At 36.5% G+C, this 26738-nt stretch overlaps 3 protein-coding genes and 1 long non-coding RNA gene across 13 annotated transcripts; 2 read left to right on the top strand and 2 right to left on the bottom strand.

Annotated features, from left to right (window-relative positions):
- Positions 1–255: 255 nt before the first annotated feature.
- Positions 256–8452, top strand: LOC124182142. Its single transcript, XR_006870699.1, has 3 exons — positions 256–741; positions 883–1036; positions 8325–8452. It is a non-coding gene; the product is annotated as an uncharacterized LOC124182142 (long non-coding RNA).
- On the bottom strand, positions 3129–6932 carry LOC124182126 (phenylalanine--tRNA ligase alpha subunit). 2 transcript variants are annotated; one of them, XM_046568986.1, is made up of 8 exons: positions 6607–6932; positions 6031–6371; positions 5734–5955; positions 5502–5617; positions 5204–5388; positions 4658–5019; positions 4270–4371; positions 3129–3934 (listed from the first exon to the last, which is right to left on the bottom strand). In XM_046568986.1, the coding sequence occupies exons 1-8, from the start codon at positions 6748–6750 to the stop codon at positions 3274–3276; spliced, it is 2133 nt and encodes a 710-aa protein (XP_046424942.1). In that variant the 5' UTR covers positions 6751–6932; the 3' UTR covers positions 3129–3273. The 2 variants fall into 2 exon arrangements, with proteins under 2 accessions (XP_046424942.1, XP_046424943.1); XM_046568987.1 differs by having other exon boundaries at positions 6031–6361; positions 6607–6715.
- LOC124182122 (girdin) lies at positions 7096–14996 on the bottom strand. 4 transcript variants are annotated; one of them, XM_046568966.1, is made up of 23 exons: positions 14325–14988; positions 14110–14198; positions 13697–14006; positions 13363–13476; positions 13102–13289; positions 12935–13016; positions 12507–12685; positions 12274–12400; positions 12065–12191; positions 11626–11960; positions 11269–11550; positions 11084–11190; positions 10804–10995; positions 10524–10686; positions 10134–10316; positions 9737–10024; positions 9449–9649; positions 9223–9368; positions 8963–9055; positions 8812–8875; positions 8601–8712; positions 8344–8456; positions 7096–8250 (listed from the first exon to the last, which is right to left on the bottom strand). In XM_046568966.1, the coding sequence occupies exons 1-23, from the start codon at positions 14373–14375 to the stop codon at positions 7975–7977; spliced, it is 3822 nt and encodes a 1273-aa protein (XP_046424922.1). In that variant the 5' UTR covers positions 14376–14988; the 3' UTR covers positions 7096–7974. The 4 variants fall into 4 exon arrangements, with proteins under 4 accessions (XP_046424922.1, XP_046424921.1, XP_046424924.1 ...); XM_046568965.1 differs by having other exon boundaries at positions 8592–8712; positions 14325–14987; XM_046568968.1 differs by having other exon boundaries at positions 8127–8268; positions 14325–14996.
- A 421-nt stretch (positions 14997–15417) lies between these two features.
- LOC124183895 (transcription initiation factor TFIID subunit 3) lies at positions 15418–26716 on the top strand. 6 transcript variants are annotated; one of them, XR_006871075.1, is made up of 12 exons: positions 15418–15733; positions 16173–16383; positions 16501–16743; positions 16889–18051; positions 18145–18702; positions 18837–19016; positions 19189–19286; positions 19481–19593; positions 22188–22282; positions 23124–23308; positions 23597–23697; positions 23838–23858. XR_006871075.1 is itself a non-coding variant. In XM_046573047.1 (11 exons), the coding sequence occupies exons 2-11, from the start codon at positions 16218–16220 to the stop codon at positions 23971–23973; spliced, it is 2853 nt and encodes a 950-aa protein (XP_046429003.1). In that variant the 5' UTR covers positions 15421–15733; positions 16173–16217; the 3' UTR covers positions 23974–26716. The 6 variants fall into 6 exon arrangements, 3 of the variants coding, with proteins under 3 accessions (XP_046429004.1, XP_046429003.1, XP_046429002.1); XR_006871076.1 differs by lacking the exon at positions 22188–22282 and having other exon boundaries at positions 15419–15733; XM_046573047.1 differs by lacking the exon at positions 23124–23308 and having other exon boundaries at positions 15421–15733; positions 23838–26716.
- Positions 26717–26738: the final 22 nt, after the last annotated feature.

Below are 26738 nucleotides of genomic sequence, written 5' to 3' on the forward strand. Positions count from 1 at the left end.
CCGCTGCAAGTCACGCACACGATTGCAAACAGTTGAAATTTCGACCTTTCCGACCGTTCTAAAAAGCAATTTACACGCGGTACGTGGAATACCAATTGTTTCGATTTATGTCGACCTTGTGTCTGTACGGTGATTGTCAATCCTTCTTTTCGTCTTAGATTTCTAAAAAAATTACGGTTGCCATATCGACAGACTTATCCAGCGATTGATCAGAATAAACCGTTGCTTTTTACGGTAAATTTATTTTATAAGAAATTACTTTGACAGCGGGAGTAGGGAGGAATTGTGGCGCGGTACTGGCGAATGAGTCACTGCTTGCTCTCGCGGCGGCGGCCAATCAAACAACGGATAACAAACTGAACTGTACATGATAATAATAAATATTGGGCCAACAAAAATAGGACAATCGTTGCTGGTAGTTGCTTGATGCTCCTTGTGTATTTACGTATATTTTTTCATCGATTGCATGACGATAGGATGATGATTCAAATTACTTCGTGATTCAAATCTTTGTTCCTAATTTTTTCACACCCACCACGACATTGAGCTAAAAAATATAAAGACTGCCAACATTGGTACCAAATTTACGATTCTCTGGGTATTGGTGCAGCTTCCCACAGTACCGACTCATTTAACCGGTGTGTTTAACGGCGGTAATGGCTTCGAAAGCGCAATTAGGCGCTAAAAAATCAGAGCAGCTTCTTTTCATGGAGACTATACGAGGGGCACGAACTCAAATGGGTGAATTGACATAACTTTCCACAGTAATCGTACAAATTAGGTTTATTTTTTGTACCATTAACGTCATTAGTGTTCTTTGCGCACCGAAGTGTCATTGGTTGCAGCGTTGACTGAAGACTATAAAGACAGTTACCCTTACAGGCTTTCGTGTGACAACCGAAATTCGTCGCGCGCCTGTACCCTCTGCGGTGTTTCAGCGGCAGAGTTGGGAACTTATTGCAGAGTATCAGAGGGTTACCGGTCACGACAAGATGTCGGTTGCAATAACCTTCCGAGTAACACAGTCGTCGTAACGGTAAGCTCAAGTCAATATTTAGCTTGTGCGTACAAGAAATTAATATTGAGAATCAATTTCTTCCAAAATTCGTAGCAAAAACGTGATTTAATTGATGTATAGGTACCTGGGAAAAGCGTGTATACATGGATGATGGATAATGATAGATCAGATGTCATAATGATGCAGAGATCAAAAAGTATATATGTATATGCGGTCCATGTACGATATTGATACATGTGATCCATACGTGATGCATACTATAAAGTTTATAATTTTCCAGAAGACAAACTGGATTATCTACAATAATACGTTTATAACAAGAAATTAGAACAATTTTTCATTTCGTAATGGGATTTTTTTCGACACACGCTCGATCTATTCCATGACATAATATTCGTAATTGTCTAACTTCGTTAGTTTTGGCGTATCTATCACCGTTCTCGAGATATTCGCGATTTAAGGTTTGAAAATTAAAATTAAAATCGAAATAAAATTGAGGGACCCAGGGGAGTTCTTACGATGGGCTAATTACCTGCCCGATTCTATTTCCCCTTTAGGATACCTCCAAAATTTCGTTAGTTTTGCCGTATCTATCACCGTTCTCGAGATATTCGCGATTTTAGATTTCTGTCATCGAAATTCTGTTAATTAATCGGAGTTGCTGATGGATTTAGATAATATCGAACCCGCAGATCCCGAATTATTGCTATTTTTGCGCTATCTATCACCGTTCTCGAGATATTCGCGATTTAAGGTTTGAAAATTAAAATTAAAATCGAAATAAAATTGAGGGACCCAGGGGAGTTCTTACGATGGGCTAATTACCTGCCCGATTCTATTTCCCCTTTAGGATACCTCCAAAATTTCGTTAGTTTTGCCGTATCTATCACCGTTCTCGAGATATTCGCGATTTTAGATTTCTGTCATCGAAATTCTGTGAGTTAATCGGAGTTGTCTGTGAATTTAGATAATGTCAGACCCGCGGATCCCGAATTATTGCTATTTTTGCGCTATCTATCACCGTTCTCGAGATATTCGCGATTTAAGGTTTGAAAATTAAAATTAAAATCGAAATAAAATTGAGGGACCCAGGGGAGTTCTTACGATGGGCTAATTACCTGCCCGATTCTATTTCCCCTTTAGGATACCTCCAAAATTTCGTTAGTTTTGCCGTATCTATCACCGTTCTCGAGATATTCGCGATTTTAGATTTCTGTCATCGAAATTCTGTTAATTAATCGGAGTTGCTGATGGATTTAGATAATATCGAACCCGCAGATCCCGAATTATTGCTATTTTTGCGCCATCTATCACCGTTCTCGAGATATTCGCGATTTAAGGTTTGAAAATTAAAATTAAAATCGAAATAAAATTGAGGGACCCAGGGGAGTTCTTACGATGGGCTAATTACCTGCCCGATACTATTTCCCCTTTAGGATACCTCCAAAATTTCGTTAGTTTTGCCGTATCTATCACCGTTCTCGAGATATTCGCGATTTTAGATTTCTGTCATCGAAATTCTGTTAATTAATCGGAGTTGCTGATGGATTTAGATAATATCGAACCCGCAGATCCCGAATTATTGCTATTTTTGCGCTATCTATCACCGTTCTCGAGATATTCGCGATTTAAGGTTCGAAAATTCAAACTAAAATCGAAATAAAACTGAGGGATCCAGGGGGGTTCTTACGATGGGCTAATTACCTGCCCGATGTAACTTCCCCTTTAGGAAACCGAGATATCTGCGATTTCATATCGGAATTCAGTAAACTCATAGGAGTTTTGAATTAAATTAGAAAATGGAATTCTGTAAATTAATAGGAGTTTTGAATTAAATTAGAAAATACAAATACACAAAAATTTACCCACGGGTAACTATCTTTATAAGTCTTCGGTCAACGGTTGCAGGGATGCACAAGATCGACTGACTAATCGATGATCTAGCAATGTGATTCATTGAAAGTACGGGGTTAGTAGAAATTGTACATACACCACCACCTTAATACTCGCACGAGTCGCGGTCTTTGCTTCAGGCTTCTTATATTCGAAATTCGAACGTGGAGTATCAGTTAGGGTTTGTTTAGAAGGGAAAAGAAAAAAAATAGGAATATTAAAATGGTGAAATAATTTATATGTTCAATTTGATAAATCACAATAAAATGCTGTAGAAAAGAAATAATCATTTATAATTATCAATAGTAATAAAATATTTTTTTGTTTCGTTTTATAGAATCCAGAAATATTTACATATAAAACTATTTAGTGTGATGTTTTTTTACAGAGTTCCAAACAATGTCAACAATTGAAAGTTTGCTACCAATTATATATCCGGTTTTTGATTTAATTTGCATAGTGTCTAGTTTGTGCCTTGTAGCACCGTGTATGATGCCATGTATTTTGTCTAATGCCGAGTCTATTTTATCAGCGTAAGCAGCCGCGGTACTTTCGTATTCCAAGATGTTTCTGCATTCAGCTTCAATGGACCGATTCAAATACCGAGCTATGTTGACTTCGCCAACAATTTCATGATTCTGACTAAGTTTTAAAATTGGGTCGACACCAACGATCTTCCAAACGATCGTTACAGTGATGTCAGCGGTATCAGCATTCGTAGATTTCTTAAACTTTGAACAGAAATCTCTCAACTCTTGAGGAAATACCGCAACGTTAGAATGGGTATACGTAGAAACGAATACGCCATGAAATTCATTGATCAAACTCAGTAGAGTTTCTAAAGAATACATTGGTCGACTAGGATCGCAGAATATGACTAAATTTTTTTTTTCAAACGTTGTTGTTGAGCGCCCAACTCTTGGCAATTCCTTCTGTAACTGTTCTAGTTCCAAGAGAATTTTATCCAAACGTTCCTCCAACTGTTCTGCCGTATATTTTGACTTCAATATCCTCGGTCCATTCCTAGGAAAACAAGCCACACACTATTTTATCTGCATTTGTGACCATTTCTTATCAAGCTTATAACTTATGCATGTAGAAACATCCATGTGATGCACAAATGATTCTGAATGAAGCTAAGGATAGACACTTTTCTCTGAACATAATTCCTGTAATACAAAAACTACAAAGGCGAGGAAATACGTTGTAGGAGATATACGTTATTTGCGGGACTGAAAAAACACAACGGATATTTTAAAATGGACAGGATAATAAATGAAACAATCTACGCTCAATAGACGATTTATTTTAAACATGCGTTAAATAATGTAGAATGAATAAATGAAATTGATAATTACTTCTCAAGACGACATATGGGATTGTTATGTACCATTTGCAGGTCCACTTTTGGTCCAACTAGATCACGGATATTATTCAATCCATACTTGATCATCGTAGGCCTGTAGGGAAAACAAAATATCATACAGATCAATACCTACTTTCTATCCTCTTTTATGAATGATCTATCAACTACTGGATTAAATAATTGTAATATTTGATGTGAATGATGCGTAAGAATTGCTTAATAAGTTAATTGAAATCCTGAGTCTGAACCAATCTGAATTCTGATCGATATGACTAATGACTGACATTACTAGGAAACCAGTAGTTCTGATGGCGCAACTTCCTTCTTCCCTTGCCTTAGTCGCGAGAAAATTGCTCCAACACTTGAAAAATGGTTTTTACCTTTCCAAAGACAGACCCCATGCAATAACATTAACATTTTCGGGCAACCCCATCGGCAGCAGCATCTCAGGTCTGAAAATTCCACTGTTTCCGATCTCTATCCACTTTCTCAAGCCATTATGAAAGCAAAATATCTCCATGCTCGGTTCGGTGTATGGATTGTATGCTGGCTTGAATTCCAGCTGAATGATGCCGAGTTTTTTGAAGAATTCATAGAGTGTTCCTATCAGATCGCCCAGTGTGAGATTGTAGTCTGCAACTACGCCTTCGACCTGATGAAACTCAGCCAAGTGTGTGGCATCGAGTGTCTCGTTCCTGAATACTCTGTCGATACTAAAGTATCGCACAGGCTTAAATTCACCCTAAAATTCACAAAGCTGCAGATTAAGATGCTTCTCAGCTAGATTTCAACAGGATTTACTAGAAAAAATCCTTGGTTTCGTATTTTATCACAAGATCAATGCAAAATTTTTTAAATGCATATAGCGTGGCAGCTCATGAACCATTTATTTTCTTTGTAGTCAATACTGAACACATGCAGCTTACCTGCTGCATAAGATTGTAGAGCATTCTGGCGCTAACAGCTGTTGTGTGAGTCCTGAGTAAATTTTTCTGAGCTTCCTCAATTTTCCACTCGTAACGATATCCTTGCGATCCATAGCCGCCTTCGCTGTGCACTTTCTTTACCTTCTCCAAGTAATCCTTAGGAAAATTTGAGCTAGTTCTTGGTTCTGAAGAATTTACCAAAATTAAGTGAGGATCGCTGAGTTTGGACGATTAATGTCGAATGTGAAAAGCATACAAAAGGGGATCTGATCATTTGAAAATAGTAATATTTCCTTACCAGATATGAAAAAAGTATCATGCGCATCTCGCGCAGGGTGTTGTTGTGGCTGAAACAACGCATCGAAATTCCAGAATGAACTCTCAACAAAATTGTTTGTAGGCATTTCGGAGAATCTATAAGAATGAGTGAAGAGGACAAAAGAAAGATGAGTTTCTTTTCAAAGTCAAAGAATTGCATCGCCTGTTGTCAATGGTTAAAAATTGGCATATGCTCAAAAAATGTATCTTACCCCATTTCAAGGAAAATCTTTCTGAATTCAGCTCTGACTTTAAGAAGAGGGTGCAGATGGCCGATGTCAAGCGCCACACCGAGAGCATCGAAATTATAAGGCTTGAACTTCTTTTGCTTCCAAGAGTCGTTTGTCAATAAATCTGCCGTAAGATCTGTTTCTAGTTTCTCAATTTTAGTCACAAATTGTAGTCCTTTTGACAACACCAGTACCTTTGTTACCCTGCAAAGACAAGTAATTAACTAATGAAAAACTATCAAAATAACAAGTACCAAAAATTCTATCATTGCAGCTTACACTTCCTGCAGGAGTTTTCTCTTCTTGTAATCATTTTTAACATTTTCCGGGATGTTGGCAACATTTTTCAAATGTAACTGAATTGTGTCCATTATAGAGGGTACTTTTCTCCTAACGATCGGAGTCCCGCTGCTCTTGTCCAGCTCGATCCAGCCAGCTACCAATGCCTTGGAAAATCCCACCTTAGCGTTTGGTACAGTCTTCATAATCTCTGTTTGCGCCACACCACCGTCTGGCACAGCTTTAAAGACCGCAGCCTCGTGGCTCCCATTTTCAGCGACTTGCTGACCCTCTTGCGTCAGTGCCCAACTCTTCTTATTCACTTGTTCAACTGAAATAACCTGTGGTGAATCAGACTCTGGTTTAGAGTAAATAATCAATTTTAATCGTAGCAGTACATTCATAATAATTCGATCACGATCTGACAGTATAGAACATTGAATAATATTCGAAAATAGTTACAGCTGTTGCGTCATTCTTACTTTGTTTATGTCAAGTTTACATGCAAAAAAGTGATGAACAATTGAATACGGCTCTGAGTATTATTGGAAGGAAACGATAGAGTGCAAAAGTTACATTTTCGAGGGTTTGAAGACTCTTGACAGCGCCGATCACTTTCTGATGATCTTCAACGAATAGCTCAGCCAGATCCAGAGTGCTCACTCCGTCGCCACGCTTTGATAAATGTTCAAGTATTTTCTCCGCTAACTCGCTAGCCATGTTGACAAGATTTTATTAACTGTCTCACATCCGATGATAAATCTTTTTTCAATAGTAATTCTTTTCAACCTTTGCTAACCGCCGTTAATTGTGATGAACCGCACTGCGTGTCATGCCACGGCTCAAACCTAACCTAGAATTTTAGAAAATTACGCTGAATCGATCCCTTCATTATCGACAATCAATGTCGAAATTTACATTCAAAGGATAGCTGCTGATTGGCTTTTGTTTATCGAATGCCAGTGATTCAAACCAAACTCATCAAACAGGAAAACGGGACCACATTCCTCAATTCTTCTCTTCTCATAGTTTTTTGTTTGTTAAATATAAGGAACAATGGAAAACATAAAAAATTGGTGGCAGTTGTTTAAATAAAAATTTCGCCGATTTTTATTGTTAAATAACAATATTGTGTAGGAAAGTTTTAATTACACCATTCATATTGCGACTATGCCCGAATTCTAGAACGTAACAAATTCTATTTCTACCAAAGCTGCCGATGGAATTTAACAACGTGTGACCTCTTGAGAGTGTCTGATGACTTCAAGGTGAGAAGATTGATGGAATAGACTCTGTTACGATCTCGATAAATCGGTCTTAGGCTCTAATGATAACATAATTGGTGTTTTTTAGCCTTATCCTAGTTGCATAAAACAGCATTCAATTGATACAGCTGTACAGCTGATCAAGTCTTTGACTCTCACACTTAAAAAAAAAGAACATTCATCAAAAATAAGCTGAGTAATACTATGAAAGGTGCACTGTTATTATTGCCCCAATTATTTGCGAGGCAAGTAAATTCGTTAAAACACCAGTCTTTTGGAAAATACTACATTGGTAAAACTACGCATGGAAGAGAATTTTTTAAAAAGCAGCAATAGAAATAAATAATAATTTCTACACTCATTCATTAAACAGTCATTTTATCGCATTATGTAAAAACCGCATACCTTTTACCCCTGTTTACTAACTATCCACATATTAATAGTATTTCAGTTAATTCTATATTCGGTAACTAAAATCAATAAGGTAGGAATCCTCTATTTTTTTTTTCTCAACTGAAAGAAAAACAAACAACCAGAACGGTTACCTCAAATCTTGACCAAGTCTAAATTACAAATATCTTGTAAAGAGAACAAAATTAGGTAAGCGCTAATATTTACAATTTGTACTTGTAACGCGATCGGTATAACTTGATTAATTAGTAACTATTCGTTGATTAAATTATACACATCCGTATTCGTACCAAACGGAAGCCGCTTTGGCATCTTTTTCGGATGATCTTTCACCGACGGTTTCAGGAATATTGGCTGGAATATCTTTCTCCGTTGTACAGATATTTTTCGATTCGTTTATCACCGCTGATACTTTGTTGTAAATCAATACTGGATGTTTACTGTTCTGCGCGTCTAAATCTGGATTTGTGTTCGAATCGATTTGGCCGTTTCTGTTTCTCTCATCTCCTTCTAACATCTTTGCTGGATCAGCTACTCGTTGATCCTGTTTAATGGAAAATCACTATCCTTAAGAATAATGTAATTTTTCATTGGAGTAAAAGAAGTTTCCTATTTCAGATTCATGACACAGACTTACATCCAGAGTCGTTTTGCTCGATGGAATTTCGTCTGTATAGTAAACTGTTCTCCGAGTGCCTGGGTAGCCTAGCGATAAGGGATCGCTTCTCAGCTCCGTGGTATCTGGCTGTTCTGAATTGATGAGAAAGAAGAGAAAAAACACTAAATGTAAATATATGGAACAGTTTCGCACTAAACTTGCACCACTCGTTCACTCATTTCTTCAGCTCTTTACTAAGGATCCAAACAGTAACTAAAGTTATGTACCTTTTTTACCTCTTATCGGTCTAATATCTTCTGCACTGGCGTCGGAATCGTTTCCACCAGATTCGGACTCGTATGTTTTGCCATCCAACTGTTTGGTGTCCTCGGCCCAGGATCTACGATTCTGTTAATCGGAAATTAAAGTTTTAGAAACCTGAATTATAGGATTCACTGGGGGTAGTAACTTCGGCATCTTACATTTGCATATTTCGATTTTTCTTACCTTGTTCAAGAGCTCAGAGCCGGCCTTTCTCACTCTCCTGACAAAACTAGCACCGAATCCTTTTCTAAAGCAGAAATGAATGAATAAATGAATACATGCATAAGCAGAATAGGGTACAATATCAATTTTGGGAATCACAGTCTGTCCATACTTTTTCATCGAACAACTTTCAAGTTTGCGGTAATGCTCCATTATTTTTTCTTCCAGTTTCTCTTTCTGTCGGCAAAGATTGTTTACTTTGTCCCTGTGAATAACAAAATTGTACTTTTTCAATTAAATCAAATAACTACAGCAACAATAACAGATATAACACGGTTAAAACCTTAATTGTAGAGATCAAATAATTAAGTCAAGACAATTTTGATTGATTGTGAGTAAGAGTGAGTAAGAGTGATTAGGGTATATACTAACGTGAACAATTTTTCTTCCATATGATAATGTTCCTTATCATCCAAAGAATGGGTCAGCAGCTCGTGATATTGGCTCAGAAGCAAACTGACATGATCCATGAGTGAACGCCTGTCATTATCTAATCCTGAATTCATTTGCAACAGCATCTAAAAAAAAGATAGAAGAAACAGTGGTCAAATTTGTTTTAAAAACGAACCACTAGCTCATAATAATCATTAATACACACTTCGCAGCGCTGGTTCAACTTGCTCAGTTCAAACTCTAGATAAGCACACCTCTCGTCTTTAAGGACTAACTCTCCATTGGTTTCCGTTTGCTTAAGACTCAGCCGATTAGTTTCCATCTTGTTATTCTTGTAATCCTCCTGCAAATTCCTGTATTCGGATTTAAGCTTTTCCGTAGCGGTGAAAAGATTTCTGAAGTCATCCTGTGGACAAAAGGAATTTATTTCGTATAGATAGTTTCTAGATTAAAAACGGTGGGAGGCTAAGATTTGATCGAGGTTGTCAATTACCTTAAGTTTCGAATGTTCTCCTCGAAGATTGCTTAAGCTCTTAGTATTACCAATAAGCGTTTCCCTTTCTGCTTGCAAGGCTTTATTCTTCGCTTCAAGACTTTGGCAGGTCTCTCTTAATGCCCTGGCCTCATTTTTAACATCCCGAAGCGTTGACTTCACCACTTCACGCTCAACTAGCAGCTTCTCATACTCATTGTTGAGCCCTTCGTGGAGGATCTGCAGAGCTATTTGATCATTGACCAATTGAGAGTGAATGCTCTCCTGGGATGCACGTTCTTTCAATAGCTGTCAAGTAACCATTCAATCAATAGACTCGTAAATATGTGAATGTTAGTTATTTTTAGTTACTCAATATTTCACAGCAAAAAAAAAAAAATCGATCAAATAAACAAACCTCTTCTTTCTCAGCGACAAGTTGTGAGTTAGCTAATTGCAAAGCCGTATGCTGAGTCGTCAGTGAAGTGTTCTGAGACTGTAGTGTCGTTATATTTACTTGAAGCTTAGCCTTCTCTGCTAAAAGATTATCCGACATTGCGTGCGAGGCTGTCAACTCAGCACGTAGTTTTTTACTCTCGATCTAAAGTAATTAAGGTGAATTTATGGTGTTGAAAAATGAAAACAACCTGACTACGCAAGTTTCTCAACAAATGGTGTTAAACAATTATAATATGGATTATTTTAGTACTGTCCGGTTTTCCCCTTGTTCTTCAATCGCTCTCTTTAATATGAAAAAAATTATTGCGGGGCTTTTAGAGAATTAAATGAAAAAAGAATATATTAATACCTTTAATGTCTCCACTGTATTTTGCAACCGATTTTGTTCAGTGATTGTGTTGATATCAGTTGAATTGGAAGACTTATTACTGACTGAGTTATTATCAAGTGGTGGAATTTCGATAGTGACGAATTTTTTAACACTGTTTATAACTTCTGGAACTTGTGCGATTCTGGAATGAATGTGGTGATAATAATTTCAGGACTCGTTCTCGTTTGCCTATTACTTATTTTTAAAGCGACGGCATTAGCTCACTTCAAGGCAAGTTTTTGCAACACTGTATACATACGTTTCTATTACAGTGTCTGTAGGCAGAGATAATAGCATGTTGATGCTAACTCCGAACTTTTCTAAGACAGTTGATAGATGCTGGGTGTTTAATTTTTCTGCAACCAAGTCAGATTGCAATGCTTCCAGAGTTTCCCTATCAATTGCAGCTCTGGAATCTAATTCTTTGCTGGATCTTTCGATATCCCGTAGCCTGTGTCGAATAACACAAGTGTGAAAATTAAATGACAAATTTTCATGTGCAATATGAAAAATTAAAAAATGAATGTATATCATCATACCTGGAAATTTGAGAATTATAATCGTCAACTTCTTGCTTTAATTCGTCGATTGTTTTGTTCGCAATTTCAATCTCATTCGCAGCTTTGTCGAGTGCGATGTCTTTGTCCTGCAAGAAATGAGCACGATTATACAATTTCTCTGAAATTGTTTCAAACAATAACTGTTTTCTCTATCAGTTGCTTACTTCTATGGTTAGGCGGAACTTGTTGACGTCACGCTGAGCATTTTCTTTTTCTCTTTCCAAGTTTAGAAGCTTAGTTTCAAGTTCGGAACATCTTAGCACCATATCTGATAATTTGCTCTCAGTTTTCTTCAGCTCCTCCAATTTTTGATTTACTAAATCCAGAGATCGCTCTAAGTCTTCAGCTCGCCTTTGTGCGCTTTCTTGGAGTGATTGAATACGCTGTTTTTCTTTTACCACCGACTCATAATTCCTTTCTAAATCCGAGATTTTCGTAGACAGGGACTGTTGAGAAGGATCCTTTTTTTAACAACGTTTAAAGGCTTTACAAGTAAAATGGATGAAACGGGAATAACGTACCTGATTCTCAAGTTGCTGTTTGTCGAACAGCGCACGTTTGTTATTTAAAGAGTCTTGGAGTTTTTTATTCTCCTCCAGAGCATCTCTGCATATTCTTTCAAGGTCCGCATTCTGTTGGGTTAGTCGTTCGCAGTTATCGTTTAACGAATTTATTTTCAGAGTTAATTTTTTCTTGTCTTTTTCCAACTCTAAAACCCTCGTAGAACTCTCGTGGAATGAATTCTCTTGAAGCGAGTCAATCAGTGTTACCAAACGCCGATTTTCCAACTCTAATTTCAAGGCTCGAGTTTGGGCATTGTTTGTTAGTTGCTCAGAGAGGCTGTTGTCTGCTGTTGCTGAAAAAATAAGGTACAAGAATTAGTTATCCGATTGTAAAAATTTCCGTGGCATATAGTTATGTATGTGACTCAAATACAATTTGATACTTGAACAATCTTACCTGGCTCCTCCGAGTCACTCATAGATGGTGATAGTGAAGTTTCCGCCAGATTTCCTTTTGTTATACAGCGTAGCTGTGCGTTTTCATCGCAGATTTCTAGGTACCTCTCCTTGTCGGCCTCTCGTTCCTGCAATATCCATTCTTTAGCATATGATAAGGAGGCAAATTGTAACGGAAATTTCTTAGAGAGATGAGAAATGAGTATTTACCAAAGAAGCATCATTGAGAAGCTGTTTGTACTTTAATATTTCTGATTCTAACTCCGGGACTTTGTCTGAACGCCTTCGTGTCGTCATCAACTGCTCCTCCAGCATTTCTCTGGTCTCCATTAATACCCTGAAGAATAAAAAATTTTTTCGACATGTAAAGTAGAAGAAGAACGTAAATATTGAACTTTTAATCAATATTGTAATATTACAACAGAATTAGACACGTTTATTACCTATTATCTTCACGTATCTCTTCGATTCTAGTTTTGTAAAATTCAATGTCTGCTAATTTCTCCTTGTATCTGGCTACCTCAATTTCAAGCCGATCAGCTCGCTCAGCCCGTTCGATAACTGCATCTAACTCGTCTCTGTATGATTTTGCAGTTCGTGCCTCATGCATGAGTTCTTGATTCTGGAAGAAAATGTTAATGTATCAATCTAACTTTCTTTATTGGGATATTGTAAAAACTCTGCAAATAAAGCTCTGTTCTAGTTGTATTGCAAACTGGTTTTTTGTTTCGATTATTATCTGGTAGCGACAGAAAATTCTTTATAGCAGTTCACCACGAGATTCTTTACCTGTATTGGTAAGACAAAAAGCTTATGTAAATCATATATTGTTTCAAATACATTAGGATGGATAAATAAATATGTAGTTTACCTCTTGCCTGAGTTTTGCTAGTGCAGCTTTTGTGTGTTCTAATTCTTCTCTACACTCAAGCAAGCCCTCTGTCTTTTCTTCCCTGTAAATAAAGAAGATAAATCATATATTTATTTATCTTTCCTGAAAAGGTAAATGTTTGGGTACTTTAATTCGTGTTTGCTCACAATTCTTGTCGCTGCTTTCTAACTTTTGATTTCCAATCGGCCAATTCAACAGCGTGATGATGGTTGTTGCTTCTCTCAGATTTTACGATACTGTTTACTTGATGCAGTTTGTTCATTTCTTCAATTTCAATGCTTATGGCTGATTCACTGTTGTCTGCACTTTCAGTTGTTGTTGAGGTTTTCCATTTCTATGAAACATGCAAAAAAGCATAAGTAAATCAGTACAATCATGATCGGCAGAGTTATAAATAAATAACTCACCTCGTAATATAGATCTCGATCGTGAACCAACCTCTTAATTTGATTAAACAAAACACCCATGTTAACATTATCCATCGACTCTTGAGTGATCACGATATTCTGATCATCTGTGACCTGTGAAAGTATAACAATCAGTGAAGTCATTCGTAAGTACCAGGGAAAATAATATTTCCACTGTAAATGCATTACGAAACTAGGACGTAACGTGAGTATCAGGTTTTGGGTTTACAAATTAAATGAAAAACCATTATTCATATGATAAATTATTTAGTAATTCATAGATTTATGTCATTTGTACGATTGTTTGGTTTTCAGAAAAAAGTTAGTGGTGAACCTGTTTTATGCAGTCGACAATGGCGAGTTGAACGTCTACAGCCATGTCTTTGATTTTAGTGATGAATTTTTCTTTGTTGGGGCATTGAACTGCGCATCCCAGTAGAAGTAACAGAAGTAACTTGATTTCTCCAATAGCAGTTTCGGGCTCTTTTCCCAACTTGACAGTGTCAGGTAACACTAAAACAAGGTGACCCAATTCCTCTTCGTAAAATTGCTTAATGTTTCCAATGATAGCGTTTAAATTCTTTGTTCTCATCGCTGGATTTCTAACACTCGGTACGACCCCGTCATGCATAGGCTCTGGGTTTCTATAAAGGATTGAAAGAGAACATTCAATGAAAATCATTTTTAGAAGTCGAGAATCTAACGCATGACAAAACGAAAGAGAAGAAATTCTACGTTTGTGTTTACATTTGTAGGAAGACATCGTGCAGTGCAACTCCGTCAACCAAATCTTCATAGTTGACAAGGGCGTCAGGTTCCTTAAGGCAGCTTGTGAACTATAATGAGTAATAACATGTGAAGAAAAACTTACCAATTATTTGGAATGAGACTATTGTAATAGAATTTATCTAATCTGAGGCTGAAGCCATACTTTGTGTTGAAGTTAGAAAAACAATAATTACCCAAGTGACGAGAGGGCCGGATAAAAAGTCTTCAACACTTGATGTTGCCATAATCGTTGTTTGTTTTCTTGATCAACCAGATAGTGAACGATCTTGGACGTCTATTCAACAAGTCGTCGGATTTTTTGGCGAATGGTAAACGAGTAAAGGGTACTCTTGTAAAAAAGTTCGGAAGACCCTTGATCGGCTCCGATAGCCTTAAAATAGCTCGAGGTATGTGTAAAAAAAATAGTGTCGGTCTATCATAATGAATATACACATATTCTAAATATATTAATCGTGAATGGGGTAGAAGATGCCGTTATCAAAACGGAGAAATGCCTCCCAACGGCACTGACAGTTCGTTGCGTCGCCGAATACAATCGACGGAAGTTATTTTGTTGTGCTAGGTCCCTGAGAGAGAAAGAGAGCCGATAGTTTCGCGATAGTTTCGCTAGGGGAGCAGTTTTGTATGTGTGTAACTCCGTGAGATCATCATGACTCACTCGGTTTTCTTTTTTTTCGCTTCACGGATTTGTCAGATATCAGTGGCATGGAGTAGAGACACGAGTATGGGGTATCTGTCCGGCGTTGCCAACCGTAAAAAAATTTCTTTCGGTTCAAGAATTTTGATGTCCGCCGATGAAACAAGAGGAAATTTTTTTCTCAAGAAATGTGGTATTTTTGCCTGAAAATGTAGCGAAATTTTATCACTTTTGAATAATTTTTTTCCCGTGTGGAGTGGATGGAAAGCACTCGGATACGCCATCTGGTGGCGATATTTAACATCTGAGCGAGTAGGTCGAATCGCACAGCTGACTATTGGTTTATGTGCAAATTTAAAAAATTTCTTGCAATGAAAGTTTCATATTATATTTTGAAATTACAAAAACAAAATGTATTCTTATAAAATTACCCTTATCTACATTTGTTTATGCACAACGTGACTTACTCAAACTAGTGCATATTTTCACCGCTAGGTGCAATTTCTAAGCCACGCCTCTGCCAGAGATCCTAATGGTTCCATTGGCTGGAATTCCGTATTCCGTACGATTAAGTTCGTGTGTACGGTATTGGTATTCCGCTGTTCCGTAGCTGTTTGTCCTCTCTGGTTTGTCGTTAGTCCTGTAAGTTTCGCGGAAAGAGGAACGACTGGGAATGATTTCATATATAATAGATAGTCTATGGCTTGGCAATAGCCACCAGGAATAGTAGAAGTCTATGGTTGACTGCTTGCCAAGACTAGAAATGGTGGCGAGGCGAGTGTTCCGGAGTGCGTTACGCTGTTCTTTTTGTCGTATTTTTGGCAGGTTCATGTATTACGTTTGTGAATAATTGTGCAAAACAATGCCGAGAACTAAGTCTAGGCGAATTTCTGTGATGTCAACGTAAAAATCCAAGTCCCTCAACGGCGGATAAAGTTTTATCAGGTAAGAAGTAATTTCTCGCGTTCACTTTCTGGGGTAGGTGAACTTTCCAACTTGTCTACTATGCAAAGATACGGAAGTTTTTCACCTGTGAAATAATTATTTTGAAAAAAGATAATAGTATTCGATTACTCCTCAGCATTTCGCAGGAGTATATTTCTGTACATCGGGTCACTGCTGCAATGTTGTGAACAAGTTAATTTCCATACACTTCATTTACACAGTTCCTTTGAATTATCGAGAAATTTCCTAAAAAAAATGTACTGACTCTTTTGCTAGGTTAGTTCTGTATTATCGTGCTAGTTTATCTGATTGAGAATATACCAAACTGAAGGTGGGATACCTCCGTAAAATTTTATCCTCACTCACAACGATCTAGTCTGAGTGAGTCACCTAGATTTATCTTTGTAGAAATAAGAGAGGGTTGATTATTGTTTTTCAGGTCATCAGTGTTGTCCTATGAGTAAAATTTTTGAATATTGTAAAAATGGCAGCAGAATACAGTAGAAACGTATTAAGAGTAGTGGTGGCTCAAATATGCCAAACGATCGGATGGCACTCAATAAATTCTACGCCGCTGGAATTCTTGGTCGATCTCATGCAAGAGTACCTAACGAGGACATCTAAATTGACTCACCAATATGCCGAAGTCTGTGAGTAGCCACTTTTGAACTATAAGAATCCTAAATTCAGAAACATAAGGTTTCATAAATAAAACCAAACATTTAATTGTACCGCAAGTGAATTGAAGCATATATGATTAATTTCAGTGGGAAAAACCGAACCGAACCTCGATGATCTTGGATTAGCCTTTCAGCACATGAATATAGACATTCAAGAACTAGCAGAATACGTTAAAAATGTTGATTCAGTCCCATGTGCCATCGAGGTACCTAAATTTCCTGTACCTCGCGAAAGTCATATGAATTTTTTGAAGCCAGGAAGCAGAGAGGTCGTTACTAGGCCTGTTCATGTTCACGAACACTTGCCAGCTATGTACCCTGACACAGAAGGTATGAGTTGATGAGAAATATGCGAGTTACGAAATGCACAAAAACTGATCATTGGATAAGTTTAAAAAAATTAATATTCCCTAACACGAAAACTCTTGATGATTTTGTTCCAATTAAAACTGGGAATCAATATTTCATATTGTAGATGAATATCCTCCAACTAAATCTGAAAACCCATCTGAAACAACTCCAGAAGTAACGCCTTTAAACGGCTCTCCACCTGACGGATCGGCGAACATATCGCCACAAAGTACGTCGCCACAAGTGGTTTTCAAACGCCCTGGAGATCCAGTGTCTCTTGAAAGTCCAATAGCTAAGCGACCAAGAGTAGTCGAGGAAGGTAGACCACTGCGTGAGATTCATAGTGTGATGATGACTACTTCAGGGTTTTTGTCCCCTGCCAGGGAGGGGAAACTTCCCGAAGCTCGAACACCTCAACAAGCTCGATCAGACTCTCCGTCGCCAAGCTCGTATCCAATGGTTCCCCCTGAATTGAATTCCGACAAAAAGCCAAAGAAAATTGTGAATAAAAAGAATGGAGAAGATAGGAAACTTGATAAAGAAAATAAGAAGAAGGACAGAGCGAAGGAGCTCTTTAAACCAGATAAAATTGATGATAGTAAAGTTAAAAAATTAGCTGGCATGAAGGAACTTGCCAAATTGAAAGCCCTAAAGCCAGGTGGTGGCAAGAGCCAAACAGGGATAGCTGGTCCTTCAGCAAGGCCTTCAACACCTAAACTTTCACCTCCAAAACCTGCCGGGAGTCCGAAGCCTCCTAAAGTAGTGCAGCCAAAAATGAAGCTAGAAAAATCTGAACCAACGAACAGTAGTTTGGTGCAAGAAAGGAAAGAAGAGAAGGTAGACAAGTTACCGTCCGAGCCCGACAAACAGAAGCTCAATATTTTCAAGAAAATCTCAAAGCCCCGGGACGATAAAGAAAAAGATACTCCGGAGAATAAACACAAGGATTTGGACTCGCGTGAAAGTTCGCCAGGTTTGATAATCGACGAGAATATCGAGAAGCTGAACAGAAAAATTGACGCAGAGGCGAAAACTGAGGAGAAGAAGACACCCCATACACCCGATGTACATGTACAACCTGATTCCGGGGATCCAACTGGTCTTCAAAGCCCATCCTCTGACATCTACATGTTCGATGATATGTCGCCACCAGGCACTCCTAGTACGCCTAAAACTCCAGAACTTAACGTACCTGTGGTTATAGATCAGAAAAAGAAACGGAAAGAGAAAGGAAAAAAGAAGGAAACCAAATTAAAAAGTCCCAAGCAATGCATTAGTCCCAAAAAGGTAAAAAATTGTCAATGATGTCAAGTAGTTTTTACAAATTACCACCGGTATCTCATCAACCCATAATGACACTATGGTTTCATGTTTCTTTAGATCAAAATGTCAAACGATTTGGTGGAGCCGGATACACCGGAGAGGCCAAAGACTCCGCAGGCACCAGAACCGCCACTTAGAGAATTAGGACTGCCTCCGACAATGCCGTTTCCATTCTTTCCAACTTTTCCACCAGCTCCTGGTCTCATTCCGCCTCCCATTGGTCACCCATTGTTTCCAAGGTTTCCTCTTCCACTGAGCAGAGGGGTGCCGCATCCTGCAATGCCTAATTTACCCTTGCCCCCAAGATTCGTTGGACTGAACACTAAAGTAGACGACTTTCCACCTCCAAAATCTAAGCCTTCTGAACGGGAGAAACCGCTTCCTATACCAGCGGTGCCCAGCTTACCTATCCCACCAGCAAAGCCCGAAAAAGTGGAAAAAGAGAAACCCGAGAAGATCCCGAAAATCTCTAAACATGACAAGGAGTTTGTGGCGCAACCCATCACCCCAACCCTGCAACCTTCGAATTTAGTTTTACCAGTAATAAATAATAATTTTGTGACCAATTCTTCTTTGCTCACACCAAAGAGCCCGAAAGTTGATAAAATTGACAAGGTAATGTTGTTTTTTGTGCTATGGAGTCGTATTGAGAGAAAGTTTGTAGTTTGAATAGAAAATGAACTGTTGTTATTTGCTGGCAATCAATTTTTACACATATTTAAACTATTGCTAATAATTACCTGTTGCAGAAATTGAAAGAGCACAAGAAAGAGAAGAAAGATAAGCTGAAAAAAAAGAAAGAGAAGAAGGAAAAACATAAAGAGAAGGGAGAGAAAAATAAGGAGAAAAAAGAAAAGGGCGAGAAAAAGGAAAAAGCTGAGAAGATTAAGGAAAAGCGAGAAAAGAAAGAAAAACGCAAAGACAAAGACGTAAATAATTTGCTTACACATTTGAATTCTAGATCCCGGTTCGCATCTTCACTCTGAATAAAAAAAATACGCATAAATCAATTTTACGAACAAGTTATTGGCGTTTCAAAGAATCTCGGTCAGGTTTGTTATTTCAAACTGTGAACTAATAATTTGGTATCTGATATTTCAGAAAGAGGATAAAGCCGAAGGTGTGCCTAAAATCACGTTGAAACTTGGTCCAGCGTCTCCTAGACCACCAACACCTGATACGACACCTTTGACGAAAATGTGAGTATCCTGAATCCATAAGATACACTTAAATCTGGATATTGCTTACCATCCTGTTTTTCTAAGTGTCCTAGAAACCCTCCAGGCATTGCGATTCAGTGGTGCAGAATTTTCTTTTCAAAATGATGTCATCAAGTTTACAGTAATGGAAGTTGACCGTGACAAATATAATGAAACATTTTCAATTTTTACAGAACGATAAAACCACTGCTTAAGAAACCTGACGACGAAGTTAAACGCGAGCCGAGTCCTGAATTGGCTAAGATATCAGCGTTAATAACTAGGCCACCGAAGCAGAAGTCAACAAGTAAGAGAATGGAGGATGGGCTTTTAGACGTCAGCCCTACCTTTTCTTCTGATATCAATGTTACGGCCCATATTTCCTCAACTCCAACACCTCGGGCTAAAAAATCCCTATTCAAAACACTTCCGCCCAGAGAATCTTCAGTTTTATCCTATTCCAAAACACCCGATATTCCAAGCCCTATGTTACTTCAGCAGCAAGCATCGTTTTACTTCGTAAGTACGTTCGCTTATTATTTTAGCAGTGACAAAAGTTTTATTATTCACTTTTACTTAGTATATTAAACTTCAATTCCAAGCCCAAGTTCTCTGTTTTGCAAAAAATTACTGACACGTGTGTTAAATATAAAATAATACGGACAGAGCGGTCGAAAAACTTTGTCACTGCTTCAGAGATTGCGAGATCATATTTATTCCTTCATCTGCATTTTTTTACACTCAGATCAGTCGTGATTTTTTGATATTAGTCCACGATGTAAATGGATCCAGGAAAGCAGATCATTTTTACATTTTGATAAAATTACAATTTATTCATTCTGGTGGGCACCTCTGAACATTTACTTGTTGTGATCTCGCAGTCTTTTAATTTTCTTCTGCAACCTCATATGTAAATATTTGCATCGAACTCAGAATTTGTCGTCTGATCCTAGTACGAATATCTGTTTATTTTTTTTCCAAATTTTCTCTAAAAATAAAATCGTATCACGCTTATTTGTCGGTGAATCAGAAATTAGTTTGATCTTTCACGTGAGGTTGCAGAAGTATTACAGTTAATGAGTAACGGCCCAACCCATCCAATATAACAAAAACACAGGTTTCAAAACCTCACTTTATTATGTCTCGTCTTCGTTTGCTCTACGTTTTCTATGCATCTAGAACTTATGGTGGCGGTATAGTTTTCAGTTTTAGTTAACGCTTTAAAAAACGTTACTATATACAATTTTAGTTGACGCTTTACAAAACGTTACTATATACAATTTTGTACATATAATTACGTAGATGACATTGGCCAAAATATTTTTATACGTATTTAGAGTTTGCCAAGTAAAAATTATTGTTTTTCTTCTGATTGTTATTTTACACAGTTCTTTTATTCTCACACTGAAATTCTTTGTGCTAGCTTCCATCAGCGTATTTTCTATCCTTGAAAAATTACCAGTTATCAACGGAAAGTCTTTGCAAATGTTTTTAAAAGGAATCATTGTTAAAAAATCTGTATCTCGTCTCCCGCTGAAAGTATTTGCATATTTATTTTGAATGACATCTTAACTTTGTTTTTCACTCTTATATTCTCGCCAATTTTCAGCGTTTCATTGGTGATTTATTTACTAATTCATTCGATCATTCAATCATTCATTCATTCATCCACGTAATGTTTTAATAACGTCGGTTGTACTTGTCTCTTCTTATTCTGAAATATAGGCAGCATCCCTGAAAGCGAACGTTAATTTACTAGCCGAAAGTAAAAAGTCAACTGCACTTATGTGAATCCGTAACTTTGTCTCTATCGATGCAGCTTTGTCTAAGACGAAGTACTTAACCCGTCTTCAGATATATGACTACGCTGTTTAATGAAATTTAGTTCATAAAATCATATTTGACACGGAAAGAAAAAAAAAACAAACTAATTTCGTGGACACTTTTAAATGGCTGTGACTTTATGTGAACTTCTTTCGGCTTCTTTGCAGTTTCTTCTGTACACCTCAGCGCTATGATGAATTATGATTATAACCATTTATCGTTAAACTCTGTTAGTGCGCACTCTGTAATTTAAAACGTAGCACATTTCTCTACTGCACAGTGTGTATATTTATTTATTTATTTAATTATTTATTTATTTATTTTTTTATTTATCTATCTATCTATTTATTACTCAATCACTTGACTATCAATGTGCATTTTTTCAAGATTCGAATATTTTTTAAGCTAATGCTAGGTAAAAGATTCTTTCCTAGAATTAATATATTTCTTAATAACTGAGCCAATTTAGGTCCTATATAAGCATGAATATAGAAATTGAAAATTTCCCTGTAATTACTCTGAACTAAAAGTATTTATATCTATGTAAGTAAAATTGCACGCTTTTAATCATATATCAAATACGTTCCACTACATTTGCGAAATATGATTTTAACTTGACTGATATGATGGCGCAAAATAACAGTCAAAGTAACAGAAGATGCGCGAACTACGACTTATTTCGTATCCCTTTTGGTTTTGTGTTTTTCTTTCATGCCTCCTTAGAGTTTTTCATTTCTGTATTAAAGTTTCTTTTTACCACTCAATTCTAGCTTGTAGAAGTAAAATAGCTATAACGAAACAAACATCACATTTTTATCACAGATACCGTGAAAGCATGGTTTAAAAAAAAGCGACGTACTTTCTATCGTCTTAAATTAAAAACTATTTCAGAATAATTCTAAACGCATTGAAATTTAGAGAAAAATATTTAATACATTGATGTTAGCAATAGCGTTTACAAGGTACTGGCGAAACGGTTTTTTGTAGTTCAAATTAAGCTGCATGCTGCTTGCATAGTGTAATGTGTTTAGCATGCGCGAAGAGTCAGCAATATAACCAAAGGTTTTGCCGGCACAGAGGTGAAAGCAGATGGGATTACGAAGAAAGAGGACATCAAGGAAGATAAAGAAAATGGGGTGAACACTGCGACACCAACAACCGCCACCACCGTGGTGAGTAAACGAGTAATTCACTCCCTACTTGAATGAGAGAGGAGTACGCGGCGATTATCACTCCGTTTTTAATGGGAACAAACGACCATAGATAAGGTACATTGCGTTCCGATATAATATCGTTCGATACAAATGTAAAGCTTTAGGCAGCGCTACGAAATGTTTGAAATACTGATAGGTTTGATGAAAAGTAAAATCTAGCAAAGATGTTCCCTCAAACAATTAATCCCTGTCTCCTCTTGCGGCTATTATCTAACAAAGGTTTATTTTTGCGAGGAGAGATTTGAAATCCACGTATTCTGATTCTGTTGAGACTTGCGCAATTTTTAAACTCACGGTTTGCGAGTTATTTGCGAGCGTGGTTCAATACAGGGATTGTTTAAAAGGCAGGATTAAAGGTGCCTGGTACTTTTAGTTTTATAAAAGTTAGAAAACGCTCAATAGTGTTTTAATTGTTAGGCTTTAGTATTACTTTATTATTACAAAGTTAAAGCTGGAAAATCGATAATACTGTGTGATGCATTCTGCCTCCTTTACAAACAAAACTCCTTTAAAAAAAAGAGCATTGTTGGCTGTTAACTTTGTATTCTGATGCGATATACCTACGTTGGAATGTCATGGCAGTTTTTTAATCTAAAGAAGAGACAAGTATCAGAGACCAATCTTTATTCATCATATTATCATGTGCTGCGCTACTTTACAATTCGACCCTCATTCCTACAATCATCACTGCTTATTTCAAAAAATTTAAAAAAAAAGAAAACACTTAAATTAATTCAGTCACACGACAATAATTATAATAACTTCGAAACACGCCATACCTTTTTGGGTATGTCAATAGAAAGACCCGCATTTGCACAGTGCACAAGGAAAACTGCAGAAAACCTTGTCCAGGTGCAGCCGGACCAAGTTCAAATTGTAACTCGCTGATTCGGCGTCTGAACGAGAGGACCTGTCTTACAATTTTTTGTAAATTGCCACTTCGGTCCTCCTCAAGAGGCTGGGCTCGCACGCTACGCTACTACAGTCAGTCATGAAAACCATTAAAATTTTTTTGCCTATTTCGACAACCTAGTCATTCATAAAAATCCGTGTTAGGGCGAGCCCAAATGATCTAATGTGACTTACAAATGATTTAATCAATGCTCGATCTTGGATATTCAAAGTTTTGATAAAATATTGTTACATTCGTTGATGCAATTCGAGTCAGTAAAGAAAAAAAAAGGTACACAGGAATAATTTCTTGCTAAATGGGTTGGGTTGTTCTCTAGTTTTTCAAAACGTACGGATTCCATTACTCTACGAGTTTTACAGGATCAAGAGGGAAGACAAGTATGGATATGTCCTGCTTGTGGAAACCAGGACGATGGTACTCCTATGATTGGATGCGACGATTGCGACGCTTGGTATCATTGGTAAGAATTTATCGATATGAATAAGTCATTGAGAAACGTAGAAAAAAAACTAGGACAATTTTCATCAATCTAAAAACTCGTGAAACTGAGATTTTGCGTAAAGATTGCATCACCATTTAATTTCTTTATAAAAATTTCAGGGTTTGCGTAGGTATGCAAGTACCGCCTGCAAAGAACGAGGATTGGTATTGCCGTTTGTGCATAGCTAAAAAGCAAGAGCTTCATCATGACAAGAAGAAAAAGAAGCGTAAGAAAAAGGTGAAGGTGACTGCCTAGTATAAGCTAACCGGGCCTGGTGCAAGGCCCGGTTTACCCAGCCAATCTACAGCTAAAGTGAAGCTAAAGGGTGGCAACAAAATTAGCATGAAAGGGGTTGGTATGAAGGGAAAAAAGGTGTCCAAGAAGGAACTCAAAGTACAGATGAAAGGGTTTAAAACAAAAACTGCAAAGCCTAAAACAAAGGGTAAAAAGAGCGGATTGAAAATGCAAACAACAGTCAAGAAAGGAAAACGACTTAAAGACATTGCCGCATTGTAGAAAAGTACAAAGACGAAGAAGAAAAATAATGGTGTTGAATATTAGACATAGTTAGCTTAAATTTCAGAAGGATTGAACGTTATTGTTGGGTTCCGTTGTTCAGTCATTAGGAAATAGATCGTAGCTGCACAACTTTGGCATCTTTGGTCTCTAGTTATTCAGAAAAGTTTGTTCTATCACCAGCCTATAATTTCTTAATATTGTGATGAGGTTGAAATCAGTAACGTTAATTTTATAATAAATGTTTAAGAAGAATAGTTTTTTCGCAACTTTAATTTGGTCCGAAATTGAGTAAATCGTAACGAGGCAGAAACGTTTTCATATTTTTAAAACTCAACTCTTTCAAAATCATTCTAAAATTGCAAAGTGATGATTTTTCTTCCTAACGTTTTATCAAGGCAACGTACTAACTTTAACCTCATATATCGGTAGGCGTTGTAATTGGAGTTGATTTTTTTTTTTTTTTTTAATTTGATATTTTTGAAAAGACTAACAATAAATTATGAATTCCATATGTTTAGTTCTCCGTTTTTTTAACTCAAAATTTACGAGTAGAACCATTTATATTAACCTGATAGAGGCATCTTTGCTGAGTGATCGGGGACCATAAGATTTAAAATCTCATCCATAGTTGTACTTTCGCAATTTTATAATGTGCGAGGTAACGGCTAAGAGGTTCCGACTGACCCGCATTATTGCATCTGAGATAAATTGAATCGATGAAGTGATCAAATACTTCTCAAGATATCATCATAGTGATTAAGGATTTTTGTACATAAATTAAAGGTACTTGTTGATACCTTTCGTTGATTGAATGATTGAAAATTAGTTGAAGATTGTGAGATATTGTTGTGTTAGATGTTCAATCGAAATTTGATTGATTTACACCTAACCAGAGCGATGAAAAATTCCGAAATTGTTGTTAGTTGCACTTACGAAGAGGAGAAATCAAAAAATGTGCAAGTGCCTGCAACTGTAAAATTACTGCATAGTTATTTATCATTGGGAATTTAAAAGTAAAATTTTTAAATTAAAAAAAATATTAAAAATAAAATGGAATAAATAAATGGCACCGACAGCTTTTTTTAATTCTCCTCTTCATACGTGAATACGATTATTCTCTTTTTGATTTCTTTTCACACGATCTATTTACACAAGCTTTTGCGTCCGCTTGAGATTGCATCAGGATAAAGTATAGAATATTGTACAAATTCGCATAACAATTTAAAGGTGTAACGGTTTTACGTTTACGGTCATAGAAAACAACAGATATGTCACATGAATAAAATGGATCAAATCCAGTCTGACCAAGTTTGGTTTCTAATAAAAATTTTAAAGTCCATTTGCGGTCTCGTAACACTTAATGTAATGTTATACCTATACATGAATTAGAGTACAACTAATTTTCTCTTTAAAAGTCAAATTATATTCTACGTGTATATAATATAGTAGTAGTAGTAGTAGTAGTAATAATAACAATAATAATAATAATCATGATGATGATGATGATGACGTTGACAATGATTGTAACAATAGTAATTAAAGTAACACTGAGCTAATATAAATGATTGGAATTGGAAGATAATTTTTAAAAATGTTTGGTATAATAATAACAATCTTTATTTAAAAGATACACGTCTGAGGACGACTCGAATCATATATCATAAAATATCATACTATAGGTTGAAAGTATAGTATAGGTATAGAAAGTATATGAAATATAAAGCAGTGTCGTAAGCTTATTAGAAAATCGACCAGCTTGAAACAAGACCTGTATTTTCTGTAGCCATACGATCCGTACTTTATGTGTATTGCCCGTAAAAAGACACATTTATGGCTTCAGTTATGCCTATATCATATAAATATATTTAATATAACAATACAGAAAATTGACGGCACGAATATTTATATTCAATTATTTATGAATTCACTTGAGAAATCAATAGTCGATCAACTACTGATAAAATCATTATTCGCAATATGTTCAGACTATCATTGGTGATTAACATATGATGGTTTCTTGAATTGTTGAAATATAACATTGACGTATTACTTTTTTTGCAAAAGCTGAATTTTGTGAACTAAATTTTCGTTTCTACCTATGAATAAATACGGGTTTTATATAAGTTTTAAATTTATTGCAGGACTTGTTCTAATCAATTTATAGGTGATTCGTTGTTTGCGATAATTTAAAGAGTCAATTTATCATTGGAAATTATTTCCTAAAACTGTTTAACCATAACATTTCATCTATCATATACGTATATAAATATATCTGCACGGGTAATAACAGCCAGGAGAAACTAGTTAACTGTAAAGTATATATTTTATTGATATTACACTTTCGAATGAAGTCCTTGCCCAATTCTAAGATTGTGTATTAACGTAAGTAAACGTTTTACAGAAATATTAATTATGGAACAAAGAGTTCAAAATTATTGATTTGATGAATTTGTATAAAACAGAACTTATTATACGTATACTTGTAAAAAAAAAAAGAAAAA

This window comes from Neodiprion fabricii, chromosome 5 (genome assembly GCF_021155785.1).
Source record: "Neodiprion fabricii isolate iyNeoFabr1 chromosome 5, iyNeoFabr1.1, whole genome shotgun sequence".
Taxonomy (NCBI): domain Eukaryota; kingdom Metazoa; phylum Arthropoda; class Insecta; order Hymenoptera; family Diprionidae; genus Neodiprion; species Neodiprion fabricii.